Source organism: Hemitrygon akajei, chromosome 7, assembly GCF_048418815.1.
Source record: "Hemitrygon akajei chromosome 7, sHemAka1.3, whole genome shotgun sequence".
Lineage (NCBI taxonomy): Eukaryota > Metazoa > Chordata > Chondrichthyes > Myliobatiformes > Dasyatidae > Hemitrygon > Hemitrygon akajei.
Genome location: NC_133130.1, coordinates 113,908,111 through 113,929,771, shown reverse-complemented (window position 1 = coordinate 113,929,771; position 21,661 = coordinate 113,908,111). Strand labels below are relative to the sequence as shown.

The 21,661-nt window shown below is 44.7% G+C and overlaps 1 protein-coding gene across 1 annotated transcript; it reads left to right on the top strand.

Moving 5' to 3' along the window:
* Positions 1 to 13,301: 13,301 nt before the first annotated feature.
* Positions 13,302 to 16,500, top strand: LOC140730834 (uncharacterized). Its single transcript, XM_073051776.1, has 2 exons — positions 13,302 to 13,329; positions 14,441 to 16,500. The coding sequence occupies exon 2, from the start codon at positions 14,855 to 14,857 to the stop codon at positions 16,313 to 16,315; it is 1,461 nt and encodes a 486-aa protein (XP_072907877.1). The 5' UTR covers positions 13,302 to 13,329; positions 14,441 to 14,854; the 3' UTR covers positions 16,316 to 16,500.
* The last annotated feature ends 5,161 nt before the right edge of the window (positions 16,501 to 21,661 follow it).

Below are 21,661 nucleotides of genomic sequence, written 5' to 3'. Positions count from 1 at the left end.
GGATGTATAAATACACCCAGTAGAGTTATTGCCTCCTTCCTGTTTCTAACTTCCACCCACACTGACTCAGTGGATAATCCCTCTATGACTTCTTCCTTTTCTGCAGCCATGATACTATCCCTGATTAGCAATGCCATGCTCCCACCTCTTTTGCCTCCCTCCCTGTCGTTTTCAAAACATCTAAAGCTTGGCACACTCGGCAGCCATTCCTGCCCCTGAGACATCCAAGTCTCTGTAATGACCACAGCATCATAGTTCCAGATATTGATCCACACTCTGAGTTCATTCACCTTGTTTATGATAGTCTTTGCATTAAAATAGATACACCTCAAACCATCTGGCTGAGTGCATCTTTGCTCTATCATCTGCTCATCCTTCCTCATAATCTCTCTATAAACTGTCTCTACTTGTACGTAAACTGCCCCATCCTCTGCCTCTTCACTTTAGTTCCCCCCCCCCAATCTACTTTGTAGTTTAAAACCTCCCCAATAGCATAAGCAAACCACACTCCCACTTGTACAGGTCACCTCTTCCTCAGAAAAGGTTCCAATTATCCAAGAACTTGAAACCCTGCCCCCTGCATCATCTCCCCAGCCACTCATTCATCTGCGCTATCTTCCTGTTCCGACCTTCACTAGCTCATAGCACTGGGAGTAATCTGGAGATTCACCTTGGAGGTCCTGCTCTTCAGCTTCCTTCCTAACTCCCTAAACTTACTGTGCAGGACTTCTACCCCTCTCCTGCTTATGTCATTGGTACCAACATGTACCACAACCTCTGGCTGCTCACCCTCCCCTTCGAGAATATTCTGCAACCGCTCAGAAACATCCTGGACCCCAGCACCTGCAAGGCTAAGTTTTAAGGTGCTTGGAAGTAGGTACAGAGGAGATGTCAGGGGTAAGTTTTTTACGCAGAGAGTGGTGAGTGCATGGAATGGGCTGCTGGCAATGGTGGTGGAGGTGGATACGATAGGGTCTTTTAAGAGACTCCTGGATAGATACATGGAGCTTAGAAAAATAGAGGGTTGTTGGTAACCCTAGGTAATTTCTAAAGTAAGTACATGTTTGGCACAGCATTGTGGGCCGAAGGGCCTGTATTGTGCTGTAGCTTTTCTATGTTTTTACCCCTGCATCTCTTTTGCTGCTGCAGAATCTTCTATCGACCCCCCAATAATCCCAATTATTGCTCCGTTTGACTACACCCTACCCTTTTGAGGCTCAGAGTCGACCTAAGTGTCATTGGTCTGGCTGCTGCTGTCTTGCCCAGATAGATCATCCCCCTCAGCAGTATCCAAAGGGATATACCTCTTGGTGAGGCAAATGGACACAGGGGAACTTGCACTGACTTCTTCTCCCTTTACCTCTCTCTTTTTTTATGATTTAAATGTTATTGAATTTGTTACATACCCCTTAACTGGGTTGTCAAACTAGCAGAAATGGAACACTCGTTGGAGTCTGTAATTACTAGAAACTAATAAAGTTTATTAGTAAATTAAGTAATACAGTACACTAAATGCAAGGATATAAATGTAACAGGTTAGCAATGATAATATACACCTATACACAGAAATATGGGAATAGGAATCAGCCAAGCTCTATCAAAGTCTAGGGGTAAATGATCAGTTTTCAAGTGAAGCAGAGTTCAGTTCAGTTTAGTGTAGTTCGAGGTAATTGTTGTGGTACTGTTGGAGAGAGAGAGAGAGAGTGAGAGATACAGTTGAAATTTCAGGCAAAACTTCCGTTGTCTTCTTGTCCTGTTGTGGTCACCGACTGTGACCCCTCCATTCCAGATGCGACCGTTGTCCCGTTGTGGTCACCGACTGTGACCCCTCCGTTCCGGATGCAACCGTTGTCCTGTTGTGGTCACCGACTGTGACCCCTCCGTTCCGGATGCGACCGTTGTCCTGTTGTGGTCACCGACTTGTGACCCTCCGTTCCGGATGCGACCGTTGTCCCGTTGTGGTCACCGACTGTGACCCCACTGTTCCGGATGCGACCGTTGTCCCGTTGTGGTCACCGACTGTGACCCCTCTGTTCCGGATGCGACCGTTGTCCCGTTGTGGTCACCGACTGTGACCCCACTGTTCCGGATGCGACCGTTGTCCCGTTGTGGTCACCGACTGTGACCCCTCCGTTCCGGATGCGACCGTTGTCCTGTTGTGGTCACCGACTTGTGACCCTCCGTTCCGGATGCGACCGTTGTCCCGTTGTGGTCACCGACTGTGACCCCACTGTTCCGGATGCGACCGTTGTCCCGTTGTGGTCACCGACTGTGACCCCTCTGTTCCGGATGCGACCGTTGTCCCGTTGTGGTCACCGACTGTGACCCCTCCGTTCCGGATGCGACCGTTGTCCCATTGTGGTCACCGACTGTGACCCCTCCATTCCGGATGCGACCGTTGTCCCATTGTGGTCACCGACTGTGACCCCTCCGTTCCGGATGCGACCGTTGTCCCATTGTGGTCACCGACTGTGACCCCTCCGTTCCAGATGCGACTGTTGTCCCGTTGTGGTCGCCGACTATGACCCCTCCATTCCAGATGCGACCGTTCTTCAGTGGTGAACCCGTCATCCAGCCAAGGGTGGACACACAACAGGTCCCCACCGGTCGTATCTTTACACCCTGTGAGCCTCTGACCGATTCCTGCAAATCGGTCCTCCAAACTCCCACCGACTTGTGGGGGCACAATGGTCTCTTCAGGGTCTTGTGGCGTGACTGCGGTGTCTTAGCAAACCAGCTATTTTATCCCCCCTGATGGGGTATCACCTGTCCATCAAACTTCACCACTTCCTGTTGTCTCAGCAGGAGTGTTAACAAACAGTTCAGGTTCAAAGCAAATGTCCGTGGCAGTATCGGTGCAGACGCCAAAATACTGAATTATTTGTCTCTCTCTCGTTATCAGCAGTTCATGTTCAAAGCAAATGTCCGTGGCAGTAGCAGTGCAGACGCCAAGATACTGAATTATGTGTGTCTCTCTCTTGTTATCTCTCTCTCATTAGCATTTTGGATGGCTCTCCCTTACCCTGTTGGGTACCCTTTCTGAGAGAGAAGTAAGGTGAAATGTAACCACTAGTTTGAACCACTACTTCGGGGTTATTATATAACAGTCTAATACATTTTAAAAAGATGGGTCCAAATCCAAAATATTGAAGAATCTTAAACAGGTAGCCCCATTCCACCCGATCAAATGCTTTTTCAGCATTGAGTGAGATAGCTGGTATAGGTGACTGATTATCGGCAACCGACCACATAATATTCACCAGACGCCTTATGTTATCAGATTAGCTGCGGCCCCTGATAAATCCCACCTGATCACTATGTATCAACTGTGTTATTACTATATCTAAACAGTTTGCAAGGATCTTTGATAGAATTTTCACATCTATTGGGATTAGGGAAATTGATCTATAATTCTTACATTCACTTGGGTCTTTACCCTCTTTCAGAATCAATGTAATTAGTGCTTGTGATAAAGTAGGGGGTAAATTACTCAGCTCTATAGACTCATTGTACATATTCGGCAGTAGAGGAGCTAGCTCCTCCACACAGCATTTAAAAAATTCTGCTGTAAATCCATCTGGGCCAGGAGCTTTCCCAGTAGGTAAGGTCTGAGTCACTGATATAATTTCTTCCAATGTTATAGTGGAATCAAGGTATTGTTGTTGTTCTTTTGTCAACTTAGGTAACCCTAATGGCCTCGGAAAGCCATCAATTTCTTCCTCACTGGAGTTGGAGGTTGATGTATATATGTCCTTATAAAACTCTTGGGATCCACCATTAATATCTTTAGGTGTTGTCAAAGTATCCCCTGTTGCTGATCTAATAGCTGAGATGATAGATATTGATTCTCTGTTTTATACACCTTGCCAGAAGCTTGCCAGCTCTCTCCCTGATTCAAATCGCCTTTGTCTTGCCCTGAAAAGCCAAAATACTACTTTCTGGGATAATATTAGATTGTATTGATATTTCAGCCGTGTTAGTTCTCTCAAATCTTTGGATGACATCCGCTGCTTCAATTTTGTCTCAATCTCTTTGATTTTATTTTCTAAGTTTGTAAATTTCTGATTATTCTGTTTTTTTACATAAGAAGTATGTTGAATAGTATATCCCCTCAAGACTGCCTTCAGGGCTTCCCAGTTAGTCCCTGCCGAGGAGGCCGTAGGTGTATTTATCTCTAAATACTCCTTGATTTGTTGTCTCATAGCTTGCCTAAATATTGAATCTTGTAACAAGGATGAATTAAATCTCCATCTATGTGACTGCATTCTCTTATACTGAGGTATTGTCTCCAGCCAAACCCAAGCATGATCTGATATTATAATATTACCAATTGCACATTGAGAACAGACTGAGTAAGTGACTTGGATATAAGGAAGAAACCAGTCCTTGTGTATGTTTTATGAACTGCAGAAAAAAATGCGTAATCCCTCCAAGTGGGATTCATAAGGCACCAAACATCCACGAGCCTGAGGGCTTTACACATATGAATACAGACTAAGGACAGTTTCAAGTCTTTTGAGTGCCCATGTAAAGCAAGAAAATTTATTGAGGAAATGGGGTAGTTTAACTACGCTAGTTAAATTGAGCAAGATGTGAGTCGGGTTGTGTTTGTTATTTTTTAAAATCTTGCCGGATTGTATTGTACTGAAGCTACCTTATTCTCACGAGGGCTTACATGTTGTTAAGTGTGCTATGTTGACTGTGAAATTGCACCGGTGTCGTTTCTGAGCAGTTAAAACTGGTCTGGGCATTTCATGGACCATAATCCTTTATGGAAGGGACGTTTGGTCATGTTCTGTGGCCATTGTTGTGTGCGGGAGAGTTTTATGCACCATTTTGTTACTTTTCACTTTAAATGGGGGTTTATGAGTCAGTGTCAAAATTGTAGTGTATTTGTTTGTCCTAACGATGACTTCTCTTAATTCAGATAAAATATGTTTCATCACATGGAATGTTAACAGACTGGGGGATCCTATAAAAAGGAAAAAATGTAATGAATAAGCTTAAGAAACAAAGATGGGATGTGGTATTTCTACAGGAAACACATTTATCAGCAGAGGAATCAGTAAAGCTACTGGGGGTTTTACAGATAATGTTTTTTACAGTGCAGAGCAGGGGCGTTGTAACACTTATTAATAGGCGGCTGCAGTTTAGATGTGAGAAACAAATCAAAGATGAAGCAGGGAGAATTCTTATTATTTTAGCAGAAATACAGAAGCAACATTATTTTAGCAAACATATATGCACCTAATATAGAAGATGCAGGATTTTTTGTTGATCTTGAAGGAAAGTTACATTCTATTGGAGCTTATGATATCATACTTGGGGCAGTAAGATGTTGTCATATAGAACCTCAAAACTCCCTATGATGGTGCAAAATATGTCTCTTTACCTCTCTTGATGTTCACCTATCTACTCCATGAATTCTGCACTCTGGGTGTAACTACCTGCTCAAAAGTTGTATCTATCAATTGTTCTGCTTCCCAGATCATCCATCTCCAGCTCCTCAATGTGGTCTTTCAGGAGTTGGAGTTGGCTGCACTTCCTGCAGGTGTAGTCATCAGGGAGACCATCAGATTCCATGAATTCCCACATCCTGCAGGAGGAGCATTCCACTGCCATATCTGCCATCCTGCCCGCACTGTGCAATGGGCAACCCACTCAGCAATAACAAAAGGAAAAACTAACCCTCCTAACCTGTTTCTATGGCCCCAGCCTCTTCTCGTCAAAGCCTGATACTCCTACCCTCACTGCTGGCCTACTCCCAACGATGGCTGCCCCACTTATCCCTTCTGTACTTTTATTTAATTCACCGTGCTCTGCTCCAATGGCTGATTGGGCTTCTGGAATGTCTGAACGCCTACGAAGCTCTCCTTTCATACAAGCTTCGCCGACCTGCGAGTAAACTGGTCGAGGTGTTCTGCTTCTGCCACTGATTGGGCCTCCGGACTGGAGTACCGTGACTAGTGGGGTGCCTGAGGAGTCAGTGCTGGCCCCTGTGTTATTCATTATGGATTTGGTTGTGAATGTACACAGCACAGTCGGCAATGTTACTGTTGCCACTAACTTAGTGGGTCTTAATTGATAATGAATTCAGTTGCACTGAAATTACAAAGTCATCTTGATCAGTCAGGGAGATGGGCTGAGGAATGTCACATGTTTTTCAATTTAGATCAGTGTGAAGTGACATATTTTGTACATTTAAACCTGGGTATGGCCCACACAATGAATGACAAGGCACTGACGAGTGCTGTGGAAGAGAGGGAGCTGGGAGCACAAGTGCACAGTTCACTGAAAGCGACTGCACAAGCAGACAGTGGTGAAAGCGGCTTTTAGCATGAAGGCCTTCATCATTCAGAGCATCGAGTTTAGGAGCAGCGGCATTATGTACTTATATCAGTTATTGTTGAGTCCGCTCTTGGAATATTGTGTGCAGTGCTGGTCACCCTGTTGTAGGGAAGACATTGCCGAGCTGGAGACGTGCAGAGGAGATTTATGAGGATGATTGCCCGACTAGAGAGCCTGAGTTATAGGGAGAGGTTGTTCACTCTGTCTCTTTATTCCCTGGAGGGTAGGAGAATAAGGCGTGACTGCAATGTGACTGATCTACAGACAATTCTCCCTATTGCCTGTAAACAAAAGTTATTTTAAAATTTAAATAAAAACACAAAACGCTGGCAGAACTCAGCAGGCCAGACAGCATCTATGGGAGGAGGTAGTGACGACGTTTTGGGCCGAAACCCTTCATCAGTTCATCAGGGCCGAAACCCTGTCACATCTGTCTGGGTAAGTCCAGGCTCAGACTGAGGGGTCAGGTGCTGACTGAGCCTAGCTCAGGGACAGTGACACAGTGTGGTATCCACACCTTCCCTTGTCCACCTCCCCCTTCACTTTCTCCAACTCACTCTCCCCTCCCACCATCCACCTCTCCCAACTGTCTCTTCCTCCTAGGTGGAGGTACAGGTAATGTTGAGGAAGCAGGGTGTCTGCAGAAGGACGAGACAGATTGGGAGAACGGACAAAGAAGTGGCAGGTGGAATATAGTGTAGGGAAGAGCACGGTCATGCAGTTTGGTAGATTGAACAAAGGCGTAGAAAACTTTCTAAATGGAGAAGATTCAAATACCAGAGGAGCAAAGAGACTTGGGAGTCCTTGTGCAGGAGTCCCTAAAGGTTAATTTGTAGATTAAGTTGGTAGTAAGGAGAGCAATGAGAAAGCATCATCACCTATTCTTGAGGGTCAATGGCATTGCTGACTCAAGTTTACCACGGTCAAATGTCAGGAGGGTCACAATATCCAGGAAGTCTCCAGAAACAGCCGTGTAAATACAATGTTTTCTTAGTAAGGCTGTGGGACAGGCACAGAATGTGAAGCTGTACTAATGGAGAGAGACAGACTGAACCAAGTCACAGATTGATGAAGCGCAGAAATGACCCATTCTGATACGGAGCGAAGGCAGACAATTTGATGTTGTCTTCAGATGCCTGACTGTGCCTAATTAGAAGACCAAAATTATTTTAGCTGAAACATTGTCCTCCACTCATTGACATCCTTTGTAAACTTTTTACAGGGTAGAAAAGACAAAGGATGTGCGTATGAGTATCTCCAACACACAATTCTGCTGTGTCTGTCAGTTTAACAGCATTTGAATGCCACCAATCCTTGAATGTGGAGGAGGAGATTCTTGAGAAGACAGCACACCAGTCCATAAGATTATAAGGCATAGGAGCAGATTTAATTCCATCATGGCTGATCCCGGATCTCACTCAGCCCCAGACACCTGCCTCCTCGCCATAACCTGTGATGCCTGGCCAATCAGGAAACTATCAATTTTCGCTATAAATATCCCCAGTGACTTGGTGTCCACAGGAGTCTGTGGCAGATTCATTATTCTCTGGCTAAAAAAATTCCTCCTTACCTCTGAACCAAACGGTCACCTCTCAGTCTTGAGGCTGTGTCCTCTGGTCCTGGACATCCTGATCATAGGAAACATCCTCTCCACATAAACCTTATCTAATCCTTTCAGCATTCTGTAGGTTTCAATGAGATCTCCCCACATTCTGTTAAATTCCAGTGAGTACAGACCCAAAGCTGCCAAACACTCCTCATATGTAACCCCTTCATTCTCAGAATCATCTTCATGGACTCTCTCCAATGACAACACATCCTTTCTGAGATATGGGGCCCAGAATTGTTGACAATACTCCAAATGCGACCTGACTAGTGTCTTATAAAGCCTCAGCATTGTCTTCTTGCTTTTATATTACACTCCCCTAGAAATAAATGCCACCATTGCATTTGCCTTTTTTACCACAGACTCAACTTGTAAATTAGCCTTCTGGGAGTCTTGCACGAGGACTCCTCAGTCCTTCTGCACATCTAATGTTTGAGTTTTCTCCCTATTTAAATAGTCTGAACTTTTGTTCCTTTTACCAAAATGCAGTATCAGACATTTCCCAACACTGTGTTCCATCTGCCACATTTTTGCCCGTTCCTCCAATTTCTCTAAGTCCTGCTGAAATCACATTGCTTCCTCAGCACCTCCTACCCCTCCAATTATCTTTGTATCATCTGCAAACTTTGCCACAAAGCCATCAATTCCATTATCTAAATCATTAACAAACAATATGAAAAGTAGCAGTCCCAATACTACCCCTGAGGAACACCACTAGTCACTGGCAGCCAACCAAAAAAGCCCCCCTTTATTCCCACTCACTGCTTCCTGCCTGTCTGCCATTCTTCTGTCCATGCCAGTATCTTAACTGTAGTGCCATAGGATTTTATCTTGTTAAGCAGCATCACGTGTGCAACCTTATCAAATGCCATCTGAAAATCCAAGTAAATGACATCCACTGCCTCTCCTTTGTCAACCCTGCTTGTTACTTCCTCAAAGAACTCTAACTGATTTGTCGGGCAAGACTTCCATTTACAGAAACTATGCTGACTTTGACTTGTTTTATCATCATTCTCCAAGTACACTGAAACCTAATCTTAATAATGGACTCCAACACTTTCCCAAACACTGAGGTTAGGCTAACTGGCCTATAATTTCTTTTCTTTTGTCTTCCTCCCATCTTAAAGAGTGGAGTCACCATTGCAGTTTTCCAGTCCTCTTGAACAACACCAGTCAAATGATTCTTGAAATAACATAACTAATGCACCTGCTATTTCTTCAGCAACCTCTTTCAGAACGCTGGGATGTAGTCCATCTGGTGCAGGTGATTTACCCACCTTAAGACATTTCAGTTTGCCTAGCACTTTTTCCCTTGTAATAGCAATGGCACTCACTCCTGCTCCCTGACATTAACGGACCTCTGGCAGAATGCTCGTGTCATCCACAGTGAAGACTGATGCTGAGTACTTATTAAGTTCATCCACCATTTCTTTGTCCCCGTTAATACCTCACCAGCCTTATTTTCCAGTGGTCCAATATCAACTGTCACCTCCCTTTTACTCTTCATATAACTGGAAAAAAACTTTTAGTCTCCTGCTTTATATTATTGGCTAGTTTACCCTCATATTTCATCTTTTCACTTATAGCTTTTTAGTTGCCTTTTGTTGGATTTTAAAAGCTTCCCAATCATCCAACGTCCCACTCACTTTTACTGTCTTGTATGCCCTTTCCTTGGCCTTTATGCAGTCTTTAACTTCCTTTGTCAGCCACAGTTGCCTACCCCTGCCATTTGAGAACTTTTCCTTCTGTGGGACGTATCTATCCTGTACCTTATGAACTATTCCCAGAAACCTCAGCCACCTCTGTTCTGGTTCTGCCAGTATCTCCCTCCAGTCCACCTGGGCAAGCACGTCTCCCATGCCTCTGTAATTCCCTCTATTCCATTGTGATACTGATACATCTGACTTATTCTTCTCCCTCTCAAATTGCAGTGTGAGTTCAATTATGCTATGCTCACCCTCCTGGGGGTTCCTTTACCTTAAGCTCCCTTGTAATATCTGGATTATTGCACAACACCCAATCTAAGATGGCCTTTCCCTCAGTAGGCTCAAGCACAATCTGTTCCAAAAGGCCATCTCTTATGCATTCAGCAAATTCCCTCTCTTGCAATCTGACATCAACTTGATTTTCCCAGTCCCCTGAAGTCCCCCTATTACAATTGTGACATTACCCTTATTACATGCCTTTTCAGCTCCCTTTTCAATCTCAACCCCACATCTCGGCTGCTATTTGGAGGCCTATATATGATTCCTGTAATGGCTTTTTCATAACTTGCAATTTCTTAACTCCACTCACAAAGATTCAATATTCTCTGACCCTATATCACCTCTTTCTAAAGGTTTAATTCCATCTCTTACCAACAAAGCCACACTACCATCTATGCCTTCCTGCCTGTCTTTTTGATACAAAGTATAATATTTGATATTAAGCTATCCAACTATAACCTTTCAGCCATGATTCAGTGATGCCCACAACATCCTACTGACCAGTCTCTAATTGTACCATGAGTTCATCCACCTTATTCCGAATGCCATGTCCATTTAAATATAACACTTTCAGTCCTGCATTCTTCGTCCTTTTGAGTTTTGCTTCTGTGGTACAATTTAACTCTTTACTCTGCATTTGCACCCAATCATTGGCTTGTCCTTCCTTACATTCATATTACACCCATCATCTCAGCTCATCCTTAGCTCTATCAAACTGATTCCCATCCCACTGCAATATTAGTTTAAACCACTCCCAATAGCTTTTGCAAACCTGCCCATAAGGATATTGGTTCCCCCTCGGATTCAAGTGCAACCTGTCCCTTTTTTCCACAGGTCACACCTGCCAGAAGAGGTCCCAACTATCCAGAAATCTGAATCCCTGCCCCCGCTCCAATCCTTCAGCCAGGCATTCATTTGCCACCTCATTCTATTCCTATCCTCACTGTCACGTGACACAGGCAGCAATCCCAAAATGACTGCTCATGAGGTCCAGCTTCTCAACTTGCTTCCTGACTCCCTGTATTCTGTTTTCAGGACCTCCTTCCTTTTTCTCCCTAGGTCGTTGGTACCAATATGTCCCACGACTTCTGGCCACTCACCCTCCCTTTTCAGGATATTGTGGATGTGTTCAGAAACATTGTGGACCCTGGCACCTGGGAGGCAGTCTGCTATCCGTGTTTCTTTTTTGTGTCCAAAGAATCACCTATCTGTCCTGCCAACTACAGAGTCCCCTATTACCTCTGTCATCCTTTTCAGTTTCCTACCCTCCTGAGCCACAGAGCCAGACTCAGTGCCAAAGGCACGGCCACTGTTGCTTCCCCTGGTAGGCCCCAACCCTCAACAGTACTCAAAATGGAATACTTGTTGTTGAGGGGGATGGCCACAGGGGTTTTCCCCACTATCTGATGTTCTCCCTTCCCTCTCCTGACAGTCACCCATTTATCTGTCTCCTGTAGCCTTGGGGTGACTACCTCCTGTAGCTCCTGTCTATCACCTCATCATTTTCCCTAACAAGCTGAAGGTCATCAATCTGCAGCTCCAGTTCCCTTATACGGTCTCCAAGGAGCTGCATCTTGATTGACCTGGTGCAGAAGTGGCCATCAGGGAGGATGTGAGTCTCCCGGAAATCCCACATCTGACACCCGGAACAGAACACCGGTCCTGCAGACGTACTCTGCAGTCATTGCCAGGAGAACCCGAATGTGTGTACATACCCTTGATCAGACCTGATAATTTGCCATCAAGGTGACAACAGTGAGATGCCATCCATGGGTTCTCATTTTGGAAGGGATTCATGAAGCCTTCGTACATTCAGATACACCAGCAAGTTCACACTGAGGAGAGAACATTCACCTGCTCTGTGAGTGGGAAGGGATTCATTCAAACATCTGATCCACAGAAGCACCAGAGAGTCTGCATTCATCTACTCCAAGTACGGGAAGGGAATTACTCAGTTATCGGAAACACAGAGACACCAACCAGTTCACACAGGGCAATAACCACACACCTGTTTTGACTGTGGGAAGAGATTCATTTATCCTGCCTTGTCATGCTCTGGACAGTTCACAATAACTAGAGTCCTGAGAGAGCAAAGAGATTCACTCAGTCATCCTACCTGCTGAAACACCAGCAACTTCACATCAGGGAGAAAGTTCAAATTCAGAAAGCCGTATGTTAAATGTTTAACCATACTGATGACTGACTGAATCCACTTGAAAGTTCACAAGAGATGGGTAATGTCACTTTCTGTAGATTTTACAGCTGCTCATCACACCCAGGACAGACCCCTCATCACTGAGCATTGGAGGGGTTTGTTGTGCTGTTGTTGGCCTTAAGTTAGACTGGAGTTTAATGTTGTGGATCTGTGATAAATAAATCTGTTCCATTTCAAATCCTGTGTCTCAGGTGCTTCCTGTCTCTGTCACACGCCCAATGTACTGTAGAGAGGCCACTCAGTCCAGCTGGACCCTGCCCGTGTTTCTGTTCCATATCAATATTTTTAAATCCATCCCTGCTGTTCACCCCTTGCTGTCCCTGTGGTGACAGTTTGCAACTGGTCACCACTGTGGGTGAAGAGTTTTGCTTGAATTTTCTGCATGACTTTCTGCAGCTTGAATAAGACAATGAGTTCACTGTGGTTTTATCTCAGACATTCCTGTTCCTAATAAGCCCTGGGTCCAAGAAGAATGTCATGTGTGGATAAACTTCTTCCCTGCTCATTTTAACGTTGTGGGCCATTTTCACTGATTTCAAAGGCTGTGCCTCTCATGGCTCGATGGTTGCAATACACCACTCTCCTCTAAAGGATAGTGGAGGAATGGTGTTGATGGAGTAGGGTCAAAAACCAAAGGGGAGCCAGCACAAGTCAGGGCTTTGGGGATCCAGAAAGTGGCAGGGTCTAGAGTTCACAGGGAGGAGGGAATCTGACCAGGAGGATATGGCAACAAATGAAAGATTAGCAATGTATGTAAAGTTGATTGTTTACTCTTCTGCTTAGATGCTGCTTGACCTGCTAAGTCCCTCCAGCACTTTGTGTGTGTTGCTCTATATTCCCAGCGTCTTGTGTTTTATATCTGCATTTTTAAGTGAGTTGGTTTTTGACATTTGACAGACGGAATACCTATTGATATTGAGTATATTGCTTGTGGGAGTTTGCTACGTTAAAATATGCTGAGTTTCTACATAAAAACATTAAATATCTTTTAGGCTTGTGGCGTTGAAACGGCGGTTGCAGACACTTTTAATGGCACTATACCCACACAAAGAAGGCCACGCTGCAGAACTATCCTCCGCGGACCCGCTATCGAATGCGCAGGCGTAAAGGTTGCAGATTGTGCCCGGAAATCGCGCATGCGCTCAGTGGACAAAAGACTGAAGGACCGGCAGCAGGTAGGATAGGTGCTCCGGGCTGGGTGGGGTGGGGGTCATCAGCACCCCGACTGCAGGCTGATTGCTGTGAGTTCCTGATGTTCGGTGGCCCCGCAGACCGGGTTTTGTCCCTGTCATTTGTATCTCTCTCAACCCCATGATTCAGACCCAGTCCCCCCTGGAGGGGGAGTTTTCTGCTGATGAGTGACGGCGCTGGCGCCATTTTGAGGGGCATGTGCGCCCCCGGGACACTAACGGATAGACAGGTCTCTTGTGCGTGAGGGTTTCTGGGTATGGGGGCAGCCGTGGAGACACAGCTTTCCCCGCCAGCCCACCGGGCGCGTTTGGAAGGGAATGAGAGCGGACACTGCTGAGCTCCAGCTATCAAACTCCAACGATTAGGAACTCGGAACTCAAATATTGCAATGAGTTGATCTTGGATGAAGAGTCTGTCTTCCAGTGAATGGAAATGTCAGTTAGTGTGGCATGAAGAAAAGACACACACACTAGAATCCTTCCATGGGCTTTAGTTCTTGAGGAAATCACTTCTGTTCAACCTCCTCCTGTACTGGGCCCTTCTACCTGTGAGAATGTGGTTTGTACCATTCTGTCTGGGTGCATAGTAATGTCAAAAACTATTGTCCTAGGTAACAAGTGATCTGTAGGTTTCACATCACAAAGGTGCCACATTCCAATGAGAAAGAAATACTACACCTGCCCCCTCATATCTATTGGCATTGCCAATGATGAGTTCACCACTATCAATCACTGAGGTGTGTCAGAGTAATTAGGAAATCTGTAAGAGCAGTCATGTTATATCATGTGCTCTTTGTAGCACTGTGGGATATGACTGGAACTTGAAATAATGCTGATAGAGACAAACTGAGTCAAATCATAGATTAAAGACAAGCAGAAATCATCCATTCTGATACAGACAGGAGAACAGTCAGGTAATTTGATGTCAGTCCATATACCTGATCTGTGTCCAATTGGAAGATGAGGAATTGTTCCTCCAACTTGTGTTGAACATTGCTGTAACAGTGTGATGTCAGAGCTCACCATACAGACTAAAATTATCTAATCTGAAATGTTGTCCTTCACTCATTCATGTCTTTTGTAAATCTTTTTACAGGTTAGAAATGGCAAAGAATTTGTGTAGGGGAATCTCAAACACAACAACGGAATTTACTCACTCAGCCAACCCACAGTCACACCAGTGAGTTCACAGTGCGGAGAGGCCATTGACCTGCTGTGTGTGTGACAGGGATCTGTTCAGCCTGAAGATAGATCAGCAAGTTCACGCGATAGAAGATTCACCTGCTCTGACTGTAGGAAGTGGTTCATTCTGTATTCCAAGCTGAGGATAAATGAGAAAATTCTCAACATTGAGAGGCTGTTCACCTGTTAATGTCTGGGCAGAAATCACCTCACTGGCAGAAAAATCGGGGATTCACAGGGAAGAGAGGCCACTTACCTGCTCTGTGTGTGGAATAGCTGTGCTTAGTTATCTGATCTGCTGATACTGAAGCGAGTTCACACTGGGGAGATGCCTTTCACCTGTTCAGACTGTGGGAAGAGATTCACTCGGTCATCTGACCTATTGGCACACCAGTCATTTCACACTGGGGAAAAGCCATTCACCTGCTCAGACTGTGGGATGGGATTTTCTCGATCATCTAAACTGAAGGTACACCAGCGAGTTCACACTGGGGAGAGGCCGTTCACCTGCTCAGACTGTGGAAAGGGATTCACTGTTTCATCCAGCCTGCAGACACACCAGTTAGTTCACACAGGGGAGAGGCCATTCATCTGCTCAGATTGTGGGATAGGATTCACTCGGTCATCTGATCTTCTGGCACACCAGTCAGTTCACACTGGGGAGAAACCGTTCGCCTGCTCAGACTGTGGGAAGCGATTCACTCGGTCATTTCATCTGAAGCTACACCAGCGTGTTCACACGGGAGAGAGGCCATTCATCTGCTCAGATTGTGGAAAGGGATTCACTCGGCCATCCTACCTACAGACACACCAGCGAGTTCACACTGGGGAGAGGCCGTTCACCTGCTCAGACTGTGGGAAGGGATTCACTCGGTCATCTTACCTACTGGCACATCAGCAAGTTCACACTGGGGACAGACCGTTCACCTGCTCAGAATGTGGGAAGGGATTCATTCAGTTATCCAATCTACAGAGACACCAGCAAGTTCACACAGGGGAGAGGCCATTCATTTGCTCAGACTGTGGGAAGGGATTCACTCAGTCATTTGAACTGAAGGTGCATCAGCGAGTTCACACAGGAGAGATGTTGTTCATCTGCTCTGAGTGTGGGAAGGGATTCACACGACCATCCCACCTACACACACACCAGCGAATTCACACTGGGGAGAAACCATTCACCTGTTCAGATTGTGGAAAAGGATTTACTCACTCATCTCACTTGAAGCTACACCATCGAGTTCACAGTGGAGAGAGGCCATTCACTTGCTCTGAATGCGGTAAGGGATTCTCTCAGTCATCCAGTCTACAGAGACACCAGTCAGTTCACACTGGGGAGAAACCATTCACCTGCTCAGATTGTGGGAAGGGATTCCCTCAGTCATTTCAACTGAAGCTACACAAGCGAGTTCACACTGGAGATAGGCCATTCACCTGCGCTGAATGTGGTAAGGGATTCACTCAGTCATCCAGTCTACAGACACACCAGCGAATTCACACTGGGGAGAAACCATTCACCTGTTCAGACTGTGGAAAGGGATTTGCTCAGTCATCTCAACTGAAGATACACCAGCGAGTTCACACTGGGGAGAGGCCGTACATCTGCTCAGTATGTGGGAAGCGATTCACTCAGTCATCCAGCCTACAGACACACCATCGAGTTCACACTGGGGAGAGACCGTTCATCTGCTCTGAATGTGGGAAGGGATTCATTCAGTTATCGAACCTTGTGACACACTACCGGGTTCACACTGGGGAAAAAGTTGCAATAAGCTGCATGCTGGATATTTAACCATCGCAGTTGCTGAATCCAGAGGCAAGTTCAAGAATGACTGATGGTGTGGAACTCCAATTATTGCTGCTGCTCTTTACATCCGGTTCTGCACCCCACCCTGGTCACTGGATGTGGGAGGAGTTTCTTCTGCTAATATTCAACTCTAAGGGGACTGGAGTTTAATATCCTGGCTCTATGACAAATAAAGCAGTTCTATTTTAAACTCTGTCTCAGTATACAATAGGGAATCAACTCAGCCCAGCTGGTCACAGGTTCATTCAAAAGTACAGCATCAAAATAGGCCTTTCAGTCCATCTTGTCCATACCGAACCATTTAAACTGCCTACTCACGTAGACCTCCACTCGGTCTAGAGCCCTCCATGCCCCTCTATTCTATGTGCCTATCCAAACTTCTCTTAAATGTTGAAATCGAGCTCGCATGCATCACTTGTGCTTTCAGGTCATTCCACACGCTCATGATCCTCTAAGGTTTCCCTTAAACTTCACCCATAATTGGTGGCCTCTGATTATAGTATGATCCAACCTCAGCATCTATATCCCTCATAATTCTGTATATGTCTATCAAATCTCCTCTCTACTACATTCCAAGGAATAAAGTCCTAACCTCAAATCTTTCTTTATAACTCAGGTCTTTCAGACCCAGCAACATTAGTGTTCAGTGCCCTTGCAAGTTTATTCACATCTTTCCTGTAGGTAGGTGACAAAACTGTACACAATACTCCAAAATAGGCCTCACCAATGTGTTATACAAGTTCAAGTTGCTTTCATTGTCATTTCGACCATAAACTGCTGGTACGGTACATAGTAAAAATGAAACAACGTTCCTCCAGGACCCTGGTGCTACACAAAACTACACTAGACTATGTGAGACAGCACAAGGCTACACTAGACTACGTAAAACAACATAAAAACTGCACTAGACTACAGACCTGCACAGGACTACATAATGTGCACAGAACAGTGCAGGGCAGTACAATAATTAATAAACAAGACAATAGGCACAGTGGAGGACAAATTGCAATGTCAGTCTAGACTCTTGTACTCCAATTTATAATTAACAAAGGCCAATATGCCAAAAGCTTTCTTTACGACCCTAACAATGATGCCACTTTCAATTAATTATGGACCTGTATTCCCGGATCCCTTTTGTTCTACCACACTCCTCAGAGCCCTACTGTTCACTGTGTAAAATTGACCCTCATTGGTCCTACCAAAGTGCAAAACCTCACACTTGTCTGCATCAAATTCCATCTGCCATTTTTCCAGCTGCTGCAGATCCCCTGCAAGCCACAATAGCCTTCGACACAATATATCTTGTCCCTTAGAGTGGCTTACAATAACCTTTCCACTGCTGATGTCAGACTCACTGGCCTATAATTTCCTTGTTAATTTTTAGAGCCTTTCTTAAACAGCCAAACGTTCCTTTGTTTCATCTACTGCTAAAGGGTGTTTCATGATAATGAACACCTCTGTCTTGGGTAACAAGTGACCTGTAGCAATTCAAACCACAGAAGTAATCTCCAGTGAGAAAGTCTAATCACCTCCCCTTGACATTCATTGCCATTGCTGAGTTCACCACCGTCAATCACCCCAGAGTCACAGTGATCAGAAAGTCTCCAGGAGCAGCCGTGTAAATACCGTGAGCTCCAAGTAGGGCAGTGGGATATTACCGGAACTGTTATGCTTTCACAATGGAGAGAGAGACACTGAGTGAAATCACAGAAAGATGACAGGGAGGATGGTCCCATTCTGATACAGACGGGTAGACATGGAATTTAATGCTGATGCCAGATGCCTAAACCGTGACAGAAGATGTGGATTTGTTCTCTTAATTTGTGTTGAGGCTCACTGTAACAGTATGACAACAGAGATCACCAGATAGACTAAAACTGTCTCGTCTGAAATGTCCTTCACCCATGGATGTCTTTAGTAAACATTTTACGGAGTAGAAAAGGCAAAGGATTGGAGTTCAGGAATCTCAAACAGAACAACTCATTAGTTCTGCGTATGTCAGTTCACGAGCAATGGAATACCATTGACCTTTGAATGTGGTATGGAGATGATAGGTATGATATCACGTCAGTCATAGAAAGGAAAACCCGGACACATGTCAGTGTAGGGGTGAGATTTTGAGAAAGCAATTTGGAAATAAACCTTGTCATGTCTTCGAGTCCTTGAAGGAGTTAACAGATATTTCCCTTGTAACACCAGTATATCATTGGTGCACCACGGTTCCTGAGGAGACATTGGATTGTGTGGAGGGAGAAAGAGTAAAAGAAGCAAGAGGGGGCATTCGCCACATTTTGCACACGGGAAGTGTATCGAGCTGCAGCTTCTAACAGACCATGCTAAGGAACTGTAGAATTAAGATCACACATTTGCTGTCTTCTAGTCACCCGGTACCTCAGTTGAGGCCAGTGAACATTTACTGTCTACATCAGGGCTCCAACAATCTGTTGTTTCCCTCAGCAGCTTGGGATACATCTCATCAGGGCCTGGGCATTTATCTACCTTTATCCCAGCAAAGACATAGAATAATTCCTCCTTTTAAATCTTATCATGCTGAAGAATTTCACTGTCAAACCTGAAATCTCCAATCACAATGTCTTTCTCCTTGGTGAATGCTGATGAGAAATACTCATTTCAGGCCCTGCCCACATCGTCTGGCCCCACACAATGGTTGTCACTTTGGTTTTGTTCATCCCTTGTTACCCTCTTGTTCTTAATATACTTAGAACAGTACTTGTTACTATTAGTATTTATTGAGGTTTTCATTAATATTCAATGTTACTGATATATTGTGACACCACTTTGTTCTTCTGATTATTTAATACATTCCCAACACTCTGTGCCCACCAATCTTCACCTACTACATGCTGCTTATTCTTTCAGTCAATATTCCTTGGCCTCCCTTCTCCTTCCCTCCTCTGGAAATCAGTGACCATGAACTCTCAGTACTTCACCGTTAAACAACTTCCAATTCCCAGATGTTGGCTGGTCTTGGGGACCTGAGTTGGAGGTAGAAGTTGTGTAGAGTAGGGACAAGCCACCATGGACACGTCTCTGGCACTGGGACTCTCTGTGGCTCAAACGAGAAGGTGGGGGGGGGGGGCGAATGTGATAGTGATAAGGGTAGAGACAGGAAATTCCATGGATGAAAACGATACTTTTGGATGTATGTTATTTACTTATTTAGATGCCAGGATCAGAGATGTCTCAGATCATTCATAAGGGGGTGTGTGGTGAGTAGCTAGAAGATGTAGTCCACATCTGGTATCATAGGGCAAGGATCCTGCAGATGGATTATAATGTTGGGTCAACCATGTTGGAAGGAAAAAAATAGAAGATTTGATTATTATTTAATTGGTGAATGTTTGCAGCAAGCTGTGTAGCACATTGTCAAAGGCCTTCTGAAAATCTGATTACAGAACATCAACTAATTCTCCGTCTATCTTGCTTGTTATGTCTTCAAAGAATTCCAACAGATTTCTCAGGTAAGATTTTCCCTTGAGGACACTATGCTGACTGTGGCCTATTTTATCATGTGCTTCCAAGTACTCTGAGATCTTATCCTTAATAATTGACTCCAACATCTTCCCAAACATGAGGTCAGACTAACTGGCCTATCGTTTCCTTTCTTCTGCTTCTCTCCCTTCCTGAAGAGTGGAGTGATATTTACAATTTCCCATTCTTCCAGAACCATTCCGGAATAATGTGATTCTCGAAAGATCATTATTAATGCTTCTGCAATCTCTTCAGCCACCTCTTTCAGAACTCTGGATTGTACACTGTCTAGTCCAGGTGACTTATCTACTGTACTTTCAGTTTCCCCAGAACTGTCTCTCTAGTTACGGTAACATCACACACTTCATTCCCCCTGCACCTGGAACTTCCACCATACTGCTAGTGTCTGCCACAGTGAAGACTGATGCAAAATACTTATTCAGTTCATCCAACATTTTGTTGTTGCCCATATCTACCTCTCCAGCATTGTTTTCCACCACTCCGATATCCATTCTCACCTTTCTTTTACACTTCACATTCTGCTATTTAACCTGCCATTCAATGGACCACTTCATCAAAATCCCACTGCAATCCTGGATAATCTTCACTGTCCACTATGCCACTAATTTTGGAGTCATCTACAGTCTCGCTAACTATCTTGGAATGGAGGCCAGTGGCTAATGGTATGCCACAGTGGTCAATGTTGGGACCCTTGTTATCTATATAAATGACTTAGATGTAATTGCACAAGGTTTCATCAGTATGTTAATGGACAACACAAATTACAAGACTTTGTTGATTGTGAAGGTTATTGTAGATTACAGAGGGAATTGATCAATTAGAGAAATGGAGCAAGGAGAGACAAACAGCAGTAGACGCTACAGGACAAAACAGGCCCGTTGAACACTTGGTCAGACAGAGAAGTGGAGCAAATAGAGTTACAGAACAGTACAGCACAGAAACAGGCCCTTTGACCCATAGAGTCCATGCCGATTCTGCCTGGTCACGTTGACCTACTCCCACAGCATTCCTTTCCATTTATGTACTTATCCAAATTACTCTTAAACATTGAAATTGAACCCTCGACCACCACCTCTGGAGGCAGCTCATTCCACACTGTCACCACCTGAAGTAGTACCCCCTGATATTTCACCTTTCACTTTTATCCCTTAACCTATGACCTCTAGTTCCAGTTTCACTCAACCTCAGTGCAAAAAGCTTGCTTGCATTTACCCTATCAATAAATTTGCTCACCTCTATCACATCTCCACTCATTCTCCCATGCTCCAATTTTGAACCTCAACTTGAGGACGACACCTACTGTATCCTTCTCTATAATTACCTTGAAACTAATGAAATTATGATGACTATTTCCAAAGTGTTCCACAATACGCTTCTGTCACGTGCTCGTCTCACTCCTGAATAGGAGATCCAGTATCACATTCTTTCTAGTTAGGACCTCTGTGTATTGATTAAGGAAACTTTCCTGAACACAATTGTCAAATTCTATTTCATCCAGCCCCTTTACTCTAATCGGATTCACATGTAGCGATCTGCTACACACAGCGCTGAAATAACGACACGCAGTCGGTAAGTCGTTTCGAGACTAGTTTATTCAAACTTCGCGGCGCTGGCATTTCATCCCTAGCGCCCGCTCCTCTCCGGGCGGAAATGACGTCAGAGGTCCGTTGTCAAAGTCTCCCCCCGCGCGCTGGCTATTTGTGAGCCGATTCGCCTGCGCAGAAAGTGGTTCGCCACACACACTCAATATGTGGAAATTTAAAATCAGCTACTATCAAAACCTTACTTATCTTGCAACTGACTAGTATCTGTCTATAA

What these genes read in the sequence shown, in the direction of transcription:
- LOC140730834 (XM_073051776.1), top strand. Translation starts at nt 14,855, where the DNA reads ATGCCTTTCACCTGTTCAGACTGTGGGAAGAGATTCACTCGGTCATCT.